At 39.4% G+C, this 17,472-nt stretch overlaps 1 protein-coding gene across 1 annotated transcript in view; it reads left to right on the top strand.

The window, feature by feature from the left end:
* The first annotated feature begins 383 nt into the window (after positions 1-383).
* The window catches only part of SMC3 (structural maintenance of chromosomes 3), a 28,115-nt gene continuing 11,026 nt past the window's right edge, over positions 384-17,472 (top strand). Inside the window, exons 1-16 of the mRNA XM_056351640.1 lie at positions 384-541; positions 5,127-5,202; positions 6,799-6,837; positions 7,642-7,709; positions 8,081-8,152; positions 8,320-8,399; positions 8,953-9,031; positions 10,014-10,131; positions 11,166-11,341; positions 11,535-11,615; positions 11,870-12,034; positions 12,545-12,666; positions 13,105-13,318; positions 15,340-15,443; positions 15,669-15,768; positions 16,247-16,407. Of these exons, the coding sequence (XP_056207615.1) occupies positions 527-541; positions 5,127-5,202; positions 6,799-6,837; positions 7,642-7,709; positions 8,081-8,152; positions 8,320-8,399; positions 8,953-9,031; positions 10,014-10,131; positions 11,166-11,341; positions 11,535-11,615; positions 11,870-12,034; positions 12,545-12,666; positions 13,105-13,318; positions 15,340-15,443; positions 15,669-15,768; positions 16,247-16,407 (1,670 nt within the window). The 5' untranslated portion in view covers positions 384-526. The remainder of the gene's footprint in view (positions 542-5,126; positions 5,203-6,798; positions 6,838-7,641; positions 7,710-8,080; positions 8,153-8,319; positions 8,400-8,952; positions 9,032-10,013; positions 10,132-11,165; positions 11,342-11,534; positions 11,616-11,869; positions 12,035-12,544; positions 12,667-13,104; positions 13,319-15,339; positions 15,444-15,668; positions 15,769-16,246; positions 16,408-17,472) is intronic.

Here is a 17,472-nt window from a genome sequence, read left to right as displayed (position 1 = left end):
ACCGCCCCCGGCCCCGCAGCGCCCCCTGCAGCCGCGAGGCGCCGCTTTCCCCCGCTCGGCTCACACTTGCCTTTGGCGCCCAAACTGCGCCTCAGGGGGAGAAACCACTTTTCCCAACTCCCTGGGGGGACCACCACCGCGAGGGGGGGCACTGTCACCCGCCTCTCCGCTTGAGAGCATCTTCGAAAGGGCCCGTGAAGCACTTTAGAGTATGAAAGAAAGGAGGACCCCTACTGTCCTTTGCGGTGCCCCTTCTTCGGCTGAGCAAGGGCGTGTTTGCTGCTCTGCTCCTGCCCCTCCATGTCGTGCTGAATGGTTCGCGCCGGGTCGGGATGGGGGAGGCTCCGCCGCCATTTTGTTTGCGTGAGGGGTGAGCGGGGCGCGGTGCTGGGAAGTCAGCAGAGGCTGAAGGGGCGGGGGACACCCGGGGTCGCGCCGAGCACTCGTAGCAGGGAGAGACGGTGAGAGCGGGCTGAGCGACGGCAGGAAGCACCGGCGCAGGCGCCTCTCCTATTCTCACCCAGACATGTACATCAAGCAGGTAAGCTGGCGGGGTCCAAACTGCCCGCCTTGTGCGGTGCGGCCTGCGCCTGGCGGGGGCTCTTTGGCCCGGTCTGCTCTGCCCTGCCCCATGCCGGCTCTGAGAGGGTCTTCAGCCTCCGGTGAGCGGCAGAGCTAGGTCCCGGCCCGCAGCAAGAGGCCCGCTGGCTGGTGGCAGTTCCGAAGGCCTTTGCTTGGTTCGCTGTTCTCCCGGGGGGGCGACCGCGGGCCTCGCTGAGGGGAAACCCACCCGGCCCAGCCACGGAGTAAGTCCGCCGTGTCGGCTGGCGGGTGCCTTTCCTCCCCCGGTTCCCCCGACTGGTTTCATTCATTGCAGGTGTGAAGTGGCGTTGGGGGGAGGCCCTCTTGGACCCGGGACTTGTCCGCGGACTCTGTGGGGACCCTTTGGAGGGAGCAGCCCTGCTGTCCCGGCCCCCCAGGCAGTGGGTGACCCACAGCCCGGAGGCTCGCACCCGCGCGGGGCTTGTACCCAAACAAAGGGTAGTCCTTAGTAGTCAGGCGGCATCTTTCAGGTGTTAAAGTTGTGGGTTCTCTTATTTTTTACTTCTTTTTTTTTTAAATCTGATTTTTGTTCAGTGAGGTAATGTGATTGTATTTGGGGTTTCAATGCAATCTGGTTCTGGCTGCCCGAACCACCGGTAGAAACAACAGTTACGGCTTGTATTGTGTTGATGCCTTAAGCCTCCGGGCATGGACCATTTAACCTATTATAAGTCATTCTTGACAAGTAATCTACAGCTAACGTTCAGTTAAAAAGAAGGTCCTTGTATGGACCTTTTCCAAACAGGTTTTATGACTGAGGCGGTCTTTAATGTTACTTCTCTGGTATATCCTTGCAGTCATATTGCACAGTATGGTTTAATTTTTATGGCTGCCTTAGTACCACTGCCTGTGCACGTTCATACAAAGCCTGGTAGGATTCTCATTTCTCGGTGAGCTCAAAATTGACCTGACTTTCAGACACCGTACTGGTATCTTTATTAAGAAGAATACTTTTATTATTGTTTGAAAGTGCATGTTCTACATAGAAATCAGGTTTTCATCAACTGTCTGGCTGACTAGGGCGTATTTCAGATGCCTTTTGATCCTATTTTAGTACATTAGTCTATCATTGCTGGTGCACGCATAGCTTTAAAGTCTTTGAATAAGAATTCTTGTTCTCCAGATTCGAATTGCACAAAAGTAAACAGTAGTGAAGATACATGGAATCAGACAGAAGTCCAAATTAAGTCGGAACAGGTGAAATTAATTGCATCCGGGAAAAAAGAAATTTAGGTGCTTAATGACCAATGCTGTTTTAGGAGCTAAAGAAGAGAGTGTAGCAACGTATGAACATGAGAATAAAACAGATGAGGGTGAATTAGATTCCACTAATATCCTTTATTTTGTTGCTTCCCAGAAATAATTCCTGGAGTTTGGAGATTAAAATGTAAGTCTTGATCCAAGGCTATAGAAGGCAATAAAGTAGTTAAGAGGTTTCAGAATATGCAGGGTGGATGAAGGCTTTTTTCTGAAGTTCTGTATGTGCTTTTCAGATACCAAGTATTATGCTCATCTTCTGGAACGTGGGTTATTTTAATACTTGAAGATGTTGTTATCCCAGATCTGGGCTCTTCACCCGATGTGCAAGAGCTGACTGATCCACACACAGAGTTGGGATACTTGTTTCCTGTCTTTGTAATGGGTGCTAGGTGGTAAATCCACAAAGCTAGCACATCTCTTAACACATGCTAAAACATTTTATACATTTTGAATAATTGTTTATATTATGTCACATTAATTCTCACTGGTTCTTGGGAACCTCATCTCCATTTAAAGATACAGTATTTTTTTCACCATGCAAGTTCTGTGGATGGGGGCTTTATTTGCTTGAGAGTGAATCTTTTAGTATGCTTGTTAGGATAGTTCATTCATAGTTCCAGTAATTTTCTGTTTGTAGACTCCTTACCCCTTTGTTTCTTCTTGAGCTTATCAAGTTATTTCCTAGCTTGTTGTATTTGTGGTATCTATTCCTTCTCCTAAGGCCATGTCTTGCTCACTGTAAGGGTTGATTAACATCCTCTGTTTTTCAAATTCTTTCTTGTTTTCTTTAGAGTAAGTAATTCTTGTATCAATGTGAGAGAAGGGATGGCATGTTCAGAAAAACAGAAGATGGTGATGGGATAATAGACCTTGCAAACAAAGTGGAAATAACTTCACACTGTAAACTTCATAGTAATAATAAGTACCTTGTAAGATGTTTTGCTGTCTTCCTAACAAGTAATTCTTAGGTTATGATAGCTATCATGGTGAAACATTGGCATTATTTTAACAATATCTTGCTTCTGTTGGGGAATAGCTGGCCAAAGTAGGTAGTGATTAAACTCTAGTCTTTTTGTAAGCATTCTTGCTGAAAGATTTCAAACATCAAAACTTTTCAGATGGCTGCTGTCTCTCTGATGTCTTACCGAGCAAAGCAAAGCTACTGTATAGTCTTTCAGTACAGTTGTAGTGTTTAGAAAAGATTGTTTAATTCTGGAGTATGTACGATGGAGTTTGGATCAGTTTCACTGCTGTGCAGAACTGAAGCATAAGAATATTGACAAGGTGTACCTTGTGTGTTACTTGGCCTGGCAAACCTCAAATCTACTGAAATTGAATAGTTTAAATTTGACATACTGCTTCTAGATGGCTGTTTCCTGTATAGTTCCTGAAGTTAATTGTATAGGTTTGTATTTGTCTATTTAGGAAGTGAATATGCTAAATCAAAGATAGTTTGCTTTTTTTTTTTACTTTTCCCTTTAGGTTCCACACTAAAATAAAAAAAAAACTAAACCAAAAAAGACTGTATTGCATGTATAATAGGTAGTCTGGTATAGCTTTTGTAGTCTGCAGTTGCTCTGCTAGGAGAATTTGCAAATAAAATTTTTTAAACTGTGTGTGGATTGCATTATAAAAATTGAATATAAATCTGGCACTGCTAGGATAAGTGCTTGTTATATTAGGGTTTTATTTCCTGTATGTAATATGATGCAAATGCATGTATCTTCTTGTGTAGTTTGTTGCAGATAGACTCTCAGAACTCTTGTTCACCATGCTTTGGCCTAGATAAGTATCAACATCTCTTGTGATGTGGGGGGAACAGTCTGTCCCAAAAGTGATGCTTAGGTGAAGGGCAAGTTTTACGATATAAGTTGCTGATCTTGAGCTGCAAGGTTGAAGTGTGTGCGGGAAGGGTGAGGGAAACCAAGTATATTATAATTGATGTAAATATTATAATAAACATCATAAAATTTGATGTAAATATCAATATAAACAAAACAAAGTCCTGAAGGGCCAAGGGGTCCAGGAAGCCTGGGCCTTATTCAAGAAGGTAGTCTTAAAGGCACAAGAGCAAGCTGTCCCCATGTGATGAAAGACAAGCCAGTGAGGGAGAACAGCCTGGCTGAACAGAGAACTTTGGCTGGAACTTGAGGAAAAGGAGAGTTTACCACATTTGGAAGAAGGGACAGGCAACTCTGGAGGGCTATAGGGATGTCATGAGGTTATGCAGGGAGATTAGAGAGGTGAAAGCCCAGCTATAAAACCCAGGCTGGCCACTGCTGTAAAAGATAACCAAAAAATGTATTTACAATTACATTAGAAACAAAAAGAGGGCCAAGAAATATTGCCTCAAAGGCTCAGGAAAAGGCTGAGGTACTTAATGCTTTCTTTGCCTCAGTCCTTAATAGCAAGACCAGCTTCCCCCCGGGTACTCAGCCCCCTGAGCTGGAAGATTGGGATGAGCAGGAGCAGAGTGAAGTCCTGGAAGTCCAGGAGGAAATGGTTAGTGACCTGCTGCTCCACTTAGATGTGCAAAAGTCTATGAGGCTGGATGGGATCCACTCAGCAGTGCTGAGGGAGCTGACAGAGGAGCTGGCCAAGCCACTGTCCATCATTTATCAACAGTTCTGGCTAACTGGGGAGGTTCCAGAAGATTGGTGGTTAGCTAATGGGACACCCATCTACTACAAGAAGGGTGGGAAGGAGGATCTGCAGAACTAAATGCCTGTCAGCCTAACCTTGGTGCCGAAGAAGGTTATGGAGCAGATCATGCTGAGCGTCATCACAGGGCATGCACAGGACAACTGGGGGATGAGGCCCAGGCAGCATGGCTTTATGAAAGACTGATCCTGCTTGACAAACCTGATCACTTTCTATGACAAGGTGACCCTCTTAGTGGATGACAGAAAGGCTGTGCATGGTGTCTACCTAGACTTTAGTAAAGCCTTTGACAGTCTTTCCACAGCATCTACTGGAGAAACTGGCTGCTCATGGCTCAGACAGGTGCGCTCTACGCTGGGTAAAAAACTAGATGGGTGGCTGAGCCCAAAGAGTGGTGGTGAATGGAGTTCACTTTAATGGAGTTCTGTTTAATATCTTTGTCAGTGATCTGGATGAGGGGATTGAGTGCATTGGGTTCATGGTTGGATTTGATGATCTCAAAGGTCTTTTCCAACCTCAGTGATTCTACAATTCTATTCTGTAAAATCTTACAGTTCAAGAACACTGAGAATGTTGCTGAAGTAACTCACTCTTCTCATTAGGTAATCATCCAGGGCTTTCGAAGCTACAGGGACCAAACCATCGTGGACCCATTCAGCTCAAAACACAATGTCATCGGTAAGTTCAGATACTTGTCTTTTAACACTAACTAGAGTGCATTGTTATTTCAGATGATGTTCACATTAGAGTCCTTTACAGTTTTTAACGTTCTGCCTACATTTGATGACTATATTTTCTGTTTTGGAAACTTTCTTACAGTTGTCTGTAACATTCCACAAGATGTATTGCACTTAGAGCAAAGTAATGCTAACGTTCGGTTTTACTGTGACAGTAGTATGTCTTGAGTTTTTAGAAGTTGAGTGAGGTCTGTAAACGCCTTCATACGTGCAAATCTCTGTATCAGCCAGACCCCCTTTAAAGACTGTCCTTGCAGGAACAGCAGCAGAGAATTTGTATGGGGTTCTTTTTTTTGTGTGTGTGTGCAGGTGTGATCATTTTTTATATCTAAGCACACTAGCTATTATAAACTGCTGCAGAGAAGACGATCCTCTTTCTTTCAGCTTTGGAGGAATGAATCTCTGGAATGTGAACTGACAAAAAGTGTAATATAAGTTTCAAAGTGTAGTTTTCATAAATAACACCTAATCTGACAGTATGTTGTTGTCCATCTCACACCTCTTCCTATTTTTGCGCATGGATGCCTGGTCGTGCCTTTTCATTTGCATTGATTTTAGTGATTGTGCAGCAACTTTGAGACTGCTGACCTGTCAGAAAACTGTCAGTTTTGGACATAAAAACTTAGTAGCCAGGATTTTACTCTGAGACTGGAAAAAATGTGCATATGACTTGAATAGCATGTCCTATTATGTAGTGTCACTTCAGCAGGAGCTAAAACTTTATTCAGGTATAAGTGTTTAAAAAGGGGTGGGGGGAGGGGGGAAAATCCAACTTTGCTATTGTTTTGCCTGTATAAAGACCGCATAGCAGTCCCAAGTAATTTTGGGGATGAGTTGAAACTGGAGGGCATATAGGCAGGAAGCAGTGGAAAGCCTGGGATGCTCATTGCAGCTGGAAGGCAAGCAGTTTTGAAATTAATACAGTATGTGCTGGTCTTAAAGATAAGACACTGAGCCTTGCTGATACACATCAGAATAAACACAGATTACTGTACGCTAGCATAGTGTGGTATTCTTATACCTTTATTTTTTAAATAGAAATGGCACTTCTTCTGGTCTTTTTAAAACAAAACATTGCTGAATTAGCAAGTGGAGTATTTAAGAAGTTTGTATACTACCTGAAGTTCATACAGTCAACCTGAATGTACAGGCAAGTGATTTCCTTTGGTTAAATATAAAAAATTGATGCTGGGACCAGAAGAACTGGATTTAGGTCTACTGTTCTTACCTCACCAGGAGAATCAATATTAAAAATAAAAGGATGAGAATAAATAGGATTGGTTTACCCATTATTCTCATTGTGCAGTAGTGTTGGATGGAGTTTGTAAGTCATTGTAATGTGTTTGAGTGGGAAAAGAACTATTCTCTTGTTCTCGGGCAATGACTTAAGTGATGCATCTACTAACGTTGTCTCATTCCCTTGAGGTTTTGTTTGGCTGTGTTATTTGGGTTCTGTTCTTGAACATTTCTGTGTGATGTATAATGTACATTGGAGTGTTTATGTCAACTTGAGGTTATACTTTGTTTTAATTTTCAGTGGGAAGAAACGGATCTGGAAAAAGCAACTTTTTTTATGGTAAGCTTGGATTTCTTAACATAATAATGTGGAGGTACTGATTGTACCAGGTTTCTTTGGTTTTGCTGGAAGTTGGTTTACCAAACGTTCCTCCTCAACAAGGAGTGGCAGGTTGGTAATTACTTGACAGTGATGAAAGGCAGATCTCGATGCACTTTGTTAATACTTACCTTCAGGTTTTCCCTTAGTATTCAGGCTCTCTTACTGAGAGCCTTCTGAGACTCTTAAATGGCAAAGAAGTATTTACAGGAGGAGACCGATTCTAAAAGTCATGCACCTTCAAAGCTGATAGTAGTATTTGCAGTTGCTTTAGACAATCTTAGTGGCTAAATTCTAAGCTGATTCTATAGCAGTATGGCACAGCTTTATACAATTTTTTAACATATGGTTATGAGGGGGATTTTGTGGGGTAGGAGCATCAATGAAGGAGAGGAGGTGCTAGTGAAAGGTGTCAGTGGCATTTGTGATGGTAGTCTTTATAAATTGCCCAGTACTAAGTATTTTAGCAATGTTTTTAACCCAGTCTGGGTGCTATGTATTTGTAGAAGAAAGCTCATGAATCCCTACTTGTGTAGTGTTATTGATGCTACGTAGAAAGGTGGCAATAATGAAACTTCAGAGAAGTTCTGGTGTACAGCATGCTGAGTGATGAAGATCCAGCAAATTAAGGTTTTTAATGAAGAAACATTGTAAGATATTAGCAATGATGTACTAAACAACAGTAAAACTGTGTTTTGAGTTAAAGAAACTGCTGCATATCTCCCTAAAGGAAAGATCTTCTGTTTCTTTACTGTTTTATTGCAGCAATTCAGTTTGTCCTCAGTGATGAGTTTAGTCATCTTCGCCCAGAGCAGAGACTGGCTTTGTTGCATGTAAGTGAAGGTGTATAACAAGACTAAAGAACAAGCTAAGGCATTTGAATGTTACTGCAAAAATGGTAAATTGCTGGGCTGTGGATATTTTAAGTCAATTACTTTAAAAACATCCTTAAACATCTTCTGTTTCCCTTTGGCAAAAGGGAATTTATATACAAAATAATATGTTACGCTGGTAATGCGCACTGGTGAATGTGTATCCAGGATTTTCAGAAATAAAAATGTATGCTGGGTCTTACATAGATGCTTTTGATACTTAAATCCTTGGGAGGAAAGGGGAAGTGGGTTTGTCAGGGAAAAGAGGAGATGAGTGAGCTCAAAATCAGTCTAAGATGGGAATTACCTAACCAAAACATCTCCTTTCTTAGGAAGGTACAGGTCCTCGTGTTATTTCAGCATTTGTGGAAATTATTTTTGACAATTCGGACAACAGGTTACCGGTAAGTTGAATACGCTACTTTGGAAACAGATGAATGCTTCAGACTCTAGTCATCTCAGTATTGTAGAAATCTTCAGTATAGTAACTGCTTTTTGAATCTGTGAATTCTGGAGTAGTTATACATACCTACTGCAAGCAGTTAAATTTACTGGCTTTTGTTTTCTTAAGATTGATAAAGAGGAAGTCTCACTTCGGAGAGTCATTGGAGCGAAGAAGGACCAATATTTCTTAGACAAGAAAATGGTGACGTAGGTACTTCTTTTACTTAGCTGGATGAGACTAGTAGTATTTCTGTAAAATTCTCCAGTCAAACTTAACACTTGCATCTCTAGCCTGAAATAAATGCAATTGTATAATACTGAGCGCTGGTAGTTAGACAGCAAGGACATCAGTCCTTGTGCAATAGACAGCAGACTTTAAATTTGCAGTTTAATCCTTTCATTACCATGATGTTTAACTGCTTCTAGAGTATTTCTTTCAGAGCTCTTGAACAGAAGAGTTACCAGACCTTAAGTTGTTTCTTATCCTTCCTTGTGATATCTTTACCTGTATTTGCTACCTCTTTGCTTTGAGATGCTTCTTTCTTAATCTCTTTCCAATGCTGTAGTATTTTAGGTAGTTTTCATTTTTCTCTCATTTAATTTTAGGATTAGCTATTGTCAAATGAAGAAGCTTCTTCAAACAGAGCTTGCATTGCACACTGATTATAGTATGTGATGTATAGTTGTGATACTTTACAGAATTTTTACAGTTGTCACTTTTGCTGTAAGTGTTTTTAATAGATTCACAATAACATTTCAGGAAAAATGATGTAATGAATCTTCTTGAAAGTGCTGGATTTTCTCGCAGTAATCCCTACTATATTGTCAAACAAGGAAAGGTAAGATTCTTTTCCACAAAGTGGAAGAAATCACTGTCAAGAGTATCATGCTTTCTGAATGCCAAACTTATTTCAATTTTTGCAGAAGTAACCTAAAATCTAAATCCATTTTGGTTTGAAGCAGTTCTTGTAGATGCTGCTTTTTGCAAATATTACTGTTTTAGTAGTTTATGTAAATTTTAAGAAAAAAGTTTTAAAGTCTGTAATGTTGATTTCTAGAAAATATTTTTTTCATGGTAATTTTTGCAATCACGTGCTTTTCTGTATACTTAAATGCAAAGCAAACATAATCCCTATGCTGTTTTTTTAAGAGACTAAAAATACTCTTCGTGGAGGATGAATGGAAATGTGGAAGTACCAGAAGTGAACACACAGCAGGGAAGGGGTTCATATCATGGCTTGTATTAACTGGTCTTCAAGACCCAAGCAGCTTACAGGTTTTAATACAATACAAATTAGAAACAGTTACCTTTATAAAAGGATGCAGCCATTAAAATGAATATTGGCAGAAAGTGCATTTTTATGTCTAGTTTAATTCTATGACTGACTTAATGTTGGATTAATGAGTGTTCCATGACCTGAATTATTCTAAGATTTATAACCCCTACATTTTGGTGTGGTTTTATGGAGGTTTTTAAATTGATTTAGCACCAGGACTTAAAAGCTCAAGTTTGAGTTTGTCTAAACATAATTTTGAGTGGATGATGATTTCTTCAGTTCATGTAATACTGGTATCTTGAGTTTTAGTAATAACTGGTAGCATTTGAAAAAACAAAATTCATTTCAAGCAGAATACTGGCTGTGCTGAAGTAATAGTCTAAAAAAATAATAAAAAAGCCACTATCTTATATACTAGGGATCTGAATCTTCCTGCCAAAACCTCAGGCAAGCAGGCACAGCAAAAGAAGTGCAATCTTTGATCTGTTGTGGTTAGCCATACATCCAGAGCAGGCTATTGAAATAATAGATACTGAATTTTTAGATCAACCAGATGGCCACAGCTCCTGACTCTCAAAGGCTGAAGTTACTAAGAGAAGTAGCTGGTACCAGAGTGTATGATGAACGTAAAGAAGAGAGTATTTCGCTAATGAAAGAAACAGGTAAAAACAGTTTTAAGAAATGAATGTTTTATGCCACAGTAAAAGAAAAAAACAAACCACAACACAGGTTTATGGCTTTTTGAATAAAGCTAATTGCTAGATTTTTTTGTGGTATGTCAAATGATATCGAGCATATCATACTGTTGTCCCAAAAATCAGATTCACTTGATGTGCAAAAAAAGCCAGTCAACACACAGTTGAGATTTATTTCATGTCTGTGCAGAGATGGGTGCTAGATGGTAAATCCACCAAGCTAGCATAACTTTTCCTGGGTTTAGGAGGTTTATATACAGTTTAACAAACAGGGAATTTAGTCATTGTACATGATTGGCTAAGATTTTTCACATAATACTACATACAATACACATGCTCCAGAGGTGGGGTGGGGCTACCTTTTCAAAGTTTCTGCTTCAAGGGGAGTTACTTTTGCTATTATTATATTATAATGAGGATAGGTTCCTTTCAGGTAGTTTTTCTCAGCAATTAGTGAATCTGCAAATGTTTTCCTTATCCTAGTTCCACACCATTGACTCTTCAGAGTCACCGTGTCTGTATTCTGTTAGCCTTACCAGTTCCTTGGATTATTTTGCATTCCTCCTTCAACTGTTTGTCATCAGTATCTCCTCCTTGAATTTTAAATGTCTGAAAAGGTTTAATAAGTGACTTAATGTGTGCTTTGAGTAATTAAACTTTTTAGCTAGACTAAAAGGGATGTTTGTGCTGTTCAAAACATGAATGTTAGCTGGCAGCTATCAGAAAATCAGGATACCTACTGCTATGCAAACAGTAAAGTTTATGTAGTATAGTCTGTAATTATTTTAAGCTTCTGAGCCAAGAGAGTATCTGCTTGTGTTGCTTTACATAGCTAGTATCAACAGTTCTGCTATAAGGATGGTTGGTTTTTTTGGGGAACTTCTGGACACAGGTTCTGCTTTTCACATTTCATAACTGTTGACAAATTGTTAATCACTGGAGGAGATTCATTAGCTTTAAAGATGAGGGAATGTATTACATTGTTTGTCATCTTTTCTAAGAGGGCAAGCGAGAGAAGATCAATGAGTTGTTGAAATACATTGAAGAGCGACTGCATACCCTAGAAGAGGAGAAAGAAGAGCTGGCTCAGTATCAGAAATGGGATAAAATGAGGAGAGCGTTAGAATACACCATTTATAATCAGGAGCTTAATGAAACACGAGCTAAGCTTGATGAGGTAAAATGTCTTGGCTAATACAAAATATAACATGATCTCATGAGCAGTTTATTTGCTTTTTTCAGACATGTCCTTGCATTCCTTGATAGAATCCTGTCAATGTTCTTCACTAATCTAACAGATTATTTTCTTTCTGGAACTACTTCTAAACCAGAATCTTGCTACTTAAGCTATTGGTGATGTTTCTGTACAGCTTTCTGCCAAACGAGAGACAAGTGGAGAGAAATCTAGGCAGCTGAGAGATGCCCAGCAAGATGCTAGAGATAAAATGGAGGTAAAAATACTTCTTAACAAGGCACTGTCCAGAGGTCTGTTTTGCTTTGTGGGGTTTGTTTTTTTGCAGGGTGGGGGGTGGAGGTGGTTCTAAAACAGTGTTAAATTGTATTAAATGTTTTCATCCTGTTGGGAAACAGAAGGTTTTCACAGTTTCATTGTATCTTGATCTGCATAATAATAATCTTGTGAGTTTTGATAGATACTGAAATGTGTATGCAGTGTTTAAGGTACTACATAATTAAATTTGCATAGGAAATAGAACGACAAGTTCGAGAACTGAAGACAAAGATTTCGGCTATGAAAGAAGAGAAGGAACAACTTAGTGCTGAAAGACAGGAGCAGATTAAACAGAGGACTAAATTGGAGCTAAAGGCTAAAGACCTGCAGGATGAATTAGCTGGCAACAGTGAACAAAGGGTACGTAACAGCGGTGAAGTCTTTAAAATGTCATTGGCAGATGGTAGTATACTTGTACGGTGAAGTTTTTGCTTTGGACTATGTGGCCTTTCGTTATTTTCTTAGGTTTTTGTGATGTCTGTGTTTACATCCCCTAGACACCTGTGTTATGATCCTTTATTTATTGTTCTGCATGTTGCAAGAACAGGCACCTATAATTCTTGATCTTAATTGCTACAGGTATTGGGAAGGAGGGGTTTGTTTGTAACACTAACTTGAACCTGCTTGTTTGGCCCATGCAGATGTTCTTCGCTTGCATAGTTTAGCTTCTTGAGAATGCTTCGTTTCATCTCTTTGCTGTCCTGATTGGAACTGAATTCACTTCTGTTAAGTGTTGCAACTGCATAGTATTGGATAAGCAATGGCATCTTGCAATCTTACAATTAAATTATTCTTTAGAAGTCTGTATTTATCTAGTAATACAGTTATGATAATACCTGACTTTTAAATACTGCTTTGTTTGATTTCCAGAAAAGACTGTTAAAAGAGAGGCAAAAGCTTCTTGAGAAAATTGAGGAGAAGCAGAAAGAATTAGCAGAAACGGAGCCGAAATTCAACAGTGTAAAAGAAAAAGAAGAGAGGGGAATTGCTAGGTCTGTGGCATTCTGCAATGGGGAGTCAAAGCATTTAAAAAAAACCCAAAACCTGAAATAAAACTAACCAGGATACTATCAGTACTATCCAAGTGTGCAATTAACTGAGTTGTGCTTGCTGTTTGAGGATGGAGTAGCTATATGTACTTACAGATGATCTGTAAAAACCTCCTTTATGTTGGGGGTGGGTGGTGGGAACAGTATTCAGTGAAATTAATTTTTGAGCTTAACCACTTGTGGGCTATTATTACTTCTTGTGAAGTCTTCTGAGTGACTTCATGGTTTATAACATGATCGTCGTCTTTGTTACTGATTTAGGGCTTATTTTTGAGCCTGGTTTGATGTTTTCCAAAATCTCTCATGGTAATTCTTAATGCTTGCCCTTAATAAATTCAAGATTTCTGTACAATACAGCATGTCTTTCCCTTCTCAAAATAGGCTTGCACAGGCTACACAGGAAAGGACAGATCTTTATGCAAAACAAGGTCGAGGAAGCCAGTTTACTTCCAAAGAAGAAAGGGATAAGTGGATAAAAAAAGAACTGAAGTCTTTAGATCAAGCCATCAATGACAAGAAACGGCAGATTGCAGCTATACACAAGGATTTAGAGGATACAGAGGCAAATAAGGAGAAAAACTTGGAACAATACAGTGTAAGTTTTTAGCTTATTATTTCTCAGTATTTTTGAGAGAAGGGTTAAACAATCTTGGGCAGTTAAACTTCAGTGCCTGTTTATAAGAAAGGGTTCTTTTTGGGTGTGGTCTTCTGAAAAACATGTTATCGAAAGCATCTGCAGATAAACTCCCTCTAGCACTACATCTGACTTCATTATGTATTTTGACTTCCCTTCTAGTACTTTCCTGTCCTGGTTTCAGCTGGGATAGAGTTAGTTTTCTTCTCAGTAGCTGGTACAGTGCTGTGTTCTGTGTCTAGTATGAGAATGTTGATAACACACTGATGTTTTAGTTGTTGGAAAGTAATGTTTATACTAAGTCAAGGACACTTCAGTTTCTTCATATTGGTCTTCTCTCAACTCATAAATTTTACCTTTTTTCCTGAATCTCTTCCCCATCCCTCTGTGGTGGTGGGGGAGTGGGTAAGCAGCTGTGTGGTGCTTAGTGGCTGGCTGGGTTAAACCATGACATTTCTGCAGAGTGTTTGGCCCGAGTTATCAGGAGGAGATGTAGGTCTGCCTTGCTCTTGGCTGTGTTCAACATAGGTATTTCATGTAGCTAACAATTCGTTAGATATTACTGAGGTCTGTGTTTGGTGGCTTTCACTCTTCTCTTACTTGCCCTAAACAGAGGATCTTTTAAACTGTTCTGCAAGCACTGTACCTTTGCATCACACTTACAGATGGTTAGAAGTTTCATACCTGTCCATGTTAGAAGATTAATCTGTGTCAGTATTATTTGCATAACTTTTTTTAGATTTTCAATTTCCATTCAGAAACAGCTCTTACACTGCAAATACAGCAGTATAATCAAAAACTACCACTCCTGCTAGGAGCTACAGGAGTGAAAACCTCTGGATTAGTGGGAGAGCATGCAGTGCCAGTCCTGCTACCCTGCATGTGCTGATAGACAGTGTTCTTGGTTGTTGTGTGATATATCTACTGAATCTGAGCATCAGTTTGACAAAGTCTAGAAATGTAGTTATACAAAGGCAATGGTGTTCTACTAAAATACTGCTTGGATGGGGCCAATGTTAGCAAAGTAATGATTCTCTGGATTGGTGAATGAAAGAAATTACTTTTACTGCTGACTAAGTGTATTCTACTGCTCAATAGGAATTACGTAGCATTGAAGAGGTTAAATTTTGAGATGGCCTTTGATTCCTTTTAAAAACATGTCTTGGTTTCCTGTTTCTCATTAAAGGAGGGTTGATTTATGCTTAGGCTAGGAGTTGTATAGCTTTTTGTTCAGAAGCGGGGTGTCTTGGGTGAATGTGATGGATAGCTTGCAAAGTTAGATTGCAAAAACTTGGCTGTGTTTTGGGAACACAGCTAGTTCTCTAACTGTAACTAGTATAGTTATAGGTAACTATAAAACCATTATCTGAGTGCTAGCCCTGAAAAGTGCTTTTCAAAGCCCTTGCTTTGAAAATGGCAAGTGTTCAGTGAGCAAGGGGATCATGTCTGCACATTGGCTTACAAGCATGCTGTTGATAGCAGCCGTGTTAAAGTATGAGTACTGCTGGAGAACAGGCTAAGATTTTTCAGAGCCAAAATAGAGCACTGTACTAGCTACTAAGAAGAAAATTAACTTAATCCCAGCTGAAACCATGACAGACTAACAGCAGTATGGCATGATATACAAGACTGGTGTGTGTGTTCTTATCACAAATGTTGCTTCAGAGCATGATTACCCTTAGTTATGTGTATGGTAGTTAAGAGTTTGATTCAGTTTCTTACCGTGACTTAGTGAGCCATTTCACTGTAATAATCAGGTGCACATTTCAAGTCAGTGCCTGCCTTGCAGTCTACTTGATAAATTTTACCTTACTACTGCTCCCTTAAAGATGTATGTATTTTAAGTGTTTCTACAATTTGTTGTAAATCGGTTAAAACACTTGTAGGAATTGTTTCTGAATTTTAAGTATTTGGTATTGAATAAAAGAAAGTTTTGTACGTAGAGACTTGTAGTTTCTTACTGTTCTTCTTTTTTGTGTTAGAAACTGGACCAGGATCTTAATGAAGTGAAGGCTCGTGTTGAAGAACTGGACAGAAAATACTATGAAGTGAAAAATAAAAAGGATGAACTACAGAGCGAAAGAAAGTTAGTAATTAATTGAAATATGTCTGAATCTCACTTAATGTGAAGGACCCCAACTGTGTAGTTGTTAACATGGCTTGTTAGGTATGTTTTTTTAAATATAGCCATGTATGAACTCTGCACTTTGCCTTCCTGCTAAAATTATCAGTCTTTGAGAACAATAATAATTTTAAAACATTTTCAAACTTCATTCACACTGAAAATACTTCAAATTTTTTTCTTCTGTAGTTACTTATGGAGAGAAGAGAATGCAGAACAACAAGCTCTTGCAGCAAAGCGGGAGGATTTAGAAAAGAAACAGCAGCTTCTCAGAGCAGCAACAGGAAAGGTAAGATACCCTGTATTTGAGAATTCCATGTGGAGGTTTTTCTTTTCATTCTTAAAGGACAAGTTGTAGTCATATCTGAAAGATACAGCCGTTACAGTAAGACCATAACCAAAAGAAGTGTCATAATTAAGATGGAAAAATAATATTTGCAAGGTAAATCCTTCAATTATTTATAGCTCTAGAACTACTTGGAAATCAGTTTTGTAAGCTCAAGTTAATAGAGGAGAGGTAAGGAGACCAGGTAGAAATAGAATACTTTAAAATTTCTTCTGACATATTTTTGCTTTTTTTTAAAAAAAAACCAAACACCTAAGAACCTTAAAAGTGGCAGACTCAAATATTTAGGTATGTTCTGTTAGAGCTGTAGGTTAGTTAGCAGGAACTTGGCAAAAAAGGTGACCTTTTCACAAAGTTAAAGGTAAAATTGGTATACTTGTAAATCTTAATTGCAGTACAATAATGAGTTATATTTTAACAGGCCATTTTGAATGGTATAGACAGCATAAACAAAGTTTTGGAGCACTTCCGTCGAAAAGGCATAAACCAGCATGTTCTAAATGGCTATCATGGCATTGTGATGAATAACTTTGAATGTGAACCAGCTTTCTACACCTGTGTTGAAGTTACTGCAGGCAACAGGTAATTATGTGCTCTTTATTTTTACTTAAGTTAAAGCAGCTGAGTGTTACAATTTATTTGTTGGTGCCTGTTACTGAAAGTTTTGTTCTTTTGAACTTGAGTTCTCACCCTTTCTTTGTCAAAGTGCCTTCTATACAGCATGATCAAACTGCTACTCCTTTGAGAAGGAACTAAGAAGAATTTTGACTATTTCAAAATTAATCCTAGCTGCCCTTGATCTTGTCTAAAAAAAACCCTAAACCAAAACCACACAAAGACATCCACCCCACCCAAAACAAAACAAAACGACAGACCCAGACCCACACTCCTGACACCAGGATTGGTGGTGAGGCTGAGCTATATCGAATAAAGTGAATGGCATCTTCCAGTGTGGAGAATTCTACAGTAAGCAATGTGATGTTTTAATGGTAACAATAAGAATTATTTCACTTAATGCTAGAAAATCACATGGGTGGCGATGGTCTCTAAACTGTCAAAAACTACTGTTTAAAAGCTATCTGAAAAGGTGTTGAGTGTTAATGAGTCTGTGTAATGTGTGTTCTAGAACTAAGTGCCTGCTGGGTGATACAGCACTTCTTGCAGCATCTGATACTTCAAATTAATTTAGATTATCTTTTTGTGTGATCACTCCCCTGTTCAAATTTGTGAGTAGTCATACAAATTCTTTTTCTAATGAAATGTAGATAGTGGCATAAGGGCAGGAAAGAGGACAGGGGTGATCTTGCAAACTGTCACATAAAAATGTTGATTGCTACCACAATTTGATCTAGTCCCTCATCTGAAACATTTGTGCGTCTGTGAACAAGGCTGTCTCTTCAAAGTACTTCACAGGTCTCTGAACCCTGTTGTGCCCCCTCCCACCTAGTTTGGAAAAAAGCAGAAACAAGCGTACTGTAGTTCAGTTTGCAAAAGAAAGATGACTTATTTCAGTCCCTCTGATGCTTGCTCCCAGTCATGCACAGGCAGATAGGTGTGGTCTCTGGTTGTGTACAGAGACACAACCTTGTGAATCCATGCAGGGGGCTGAACATGGTATATTGAAACGGTATGGAAGGCACAGGTTTG

This window comes from Falco biarmicus, chromosome 9 (genome assembly GCF_023638135.1).
Source record: "Falco biarmicus isolate bFalBia1 chromosome 9, bFalBia1.pri, whole genome shotgun sequence".
Classification (NCBI taxonomy): Eukaryota; Metazoa; Chordata; class Aves; order Falconiformes; family Falconidae; genus Falco; species Falco biarmicus.
The sequence above is the reverse complement of the archived record's forward strand: the minus strand, read 5'-3'. Positions and strand labels throughout refer to the sequence as shown.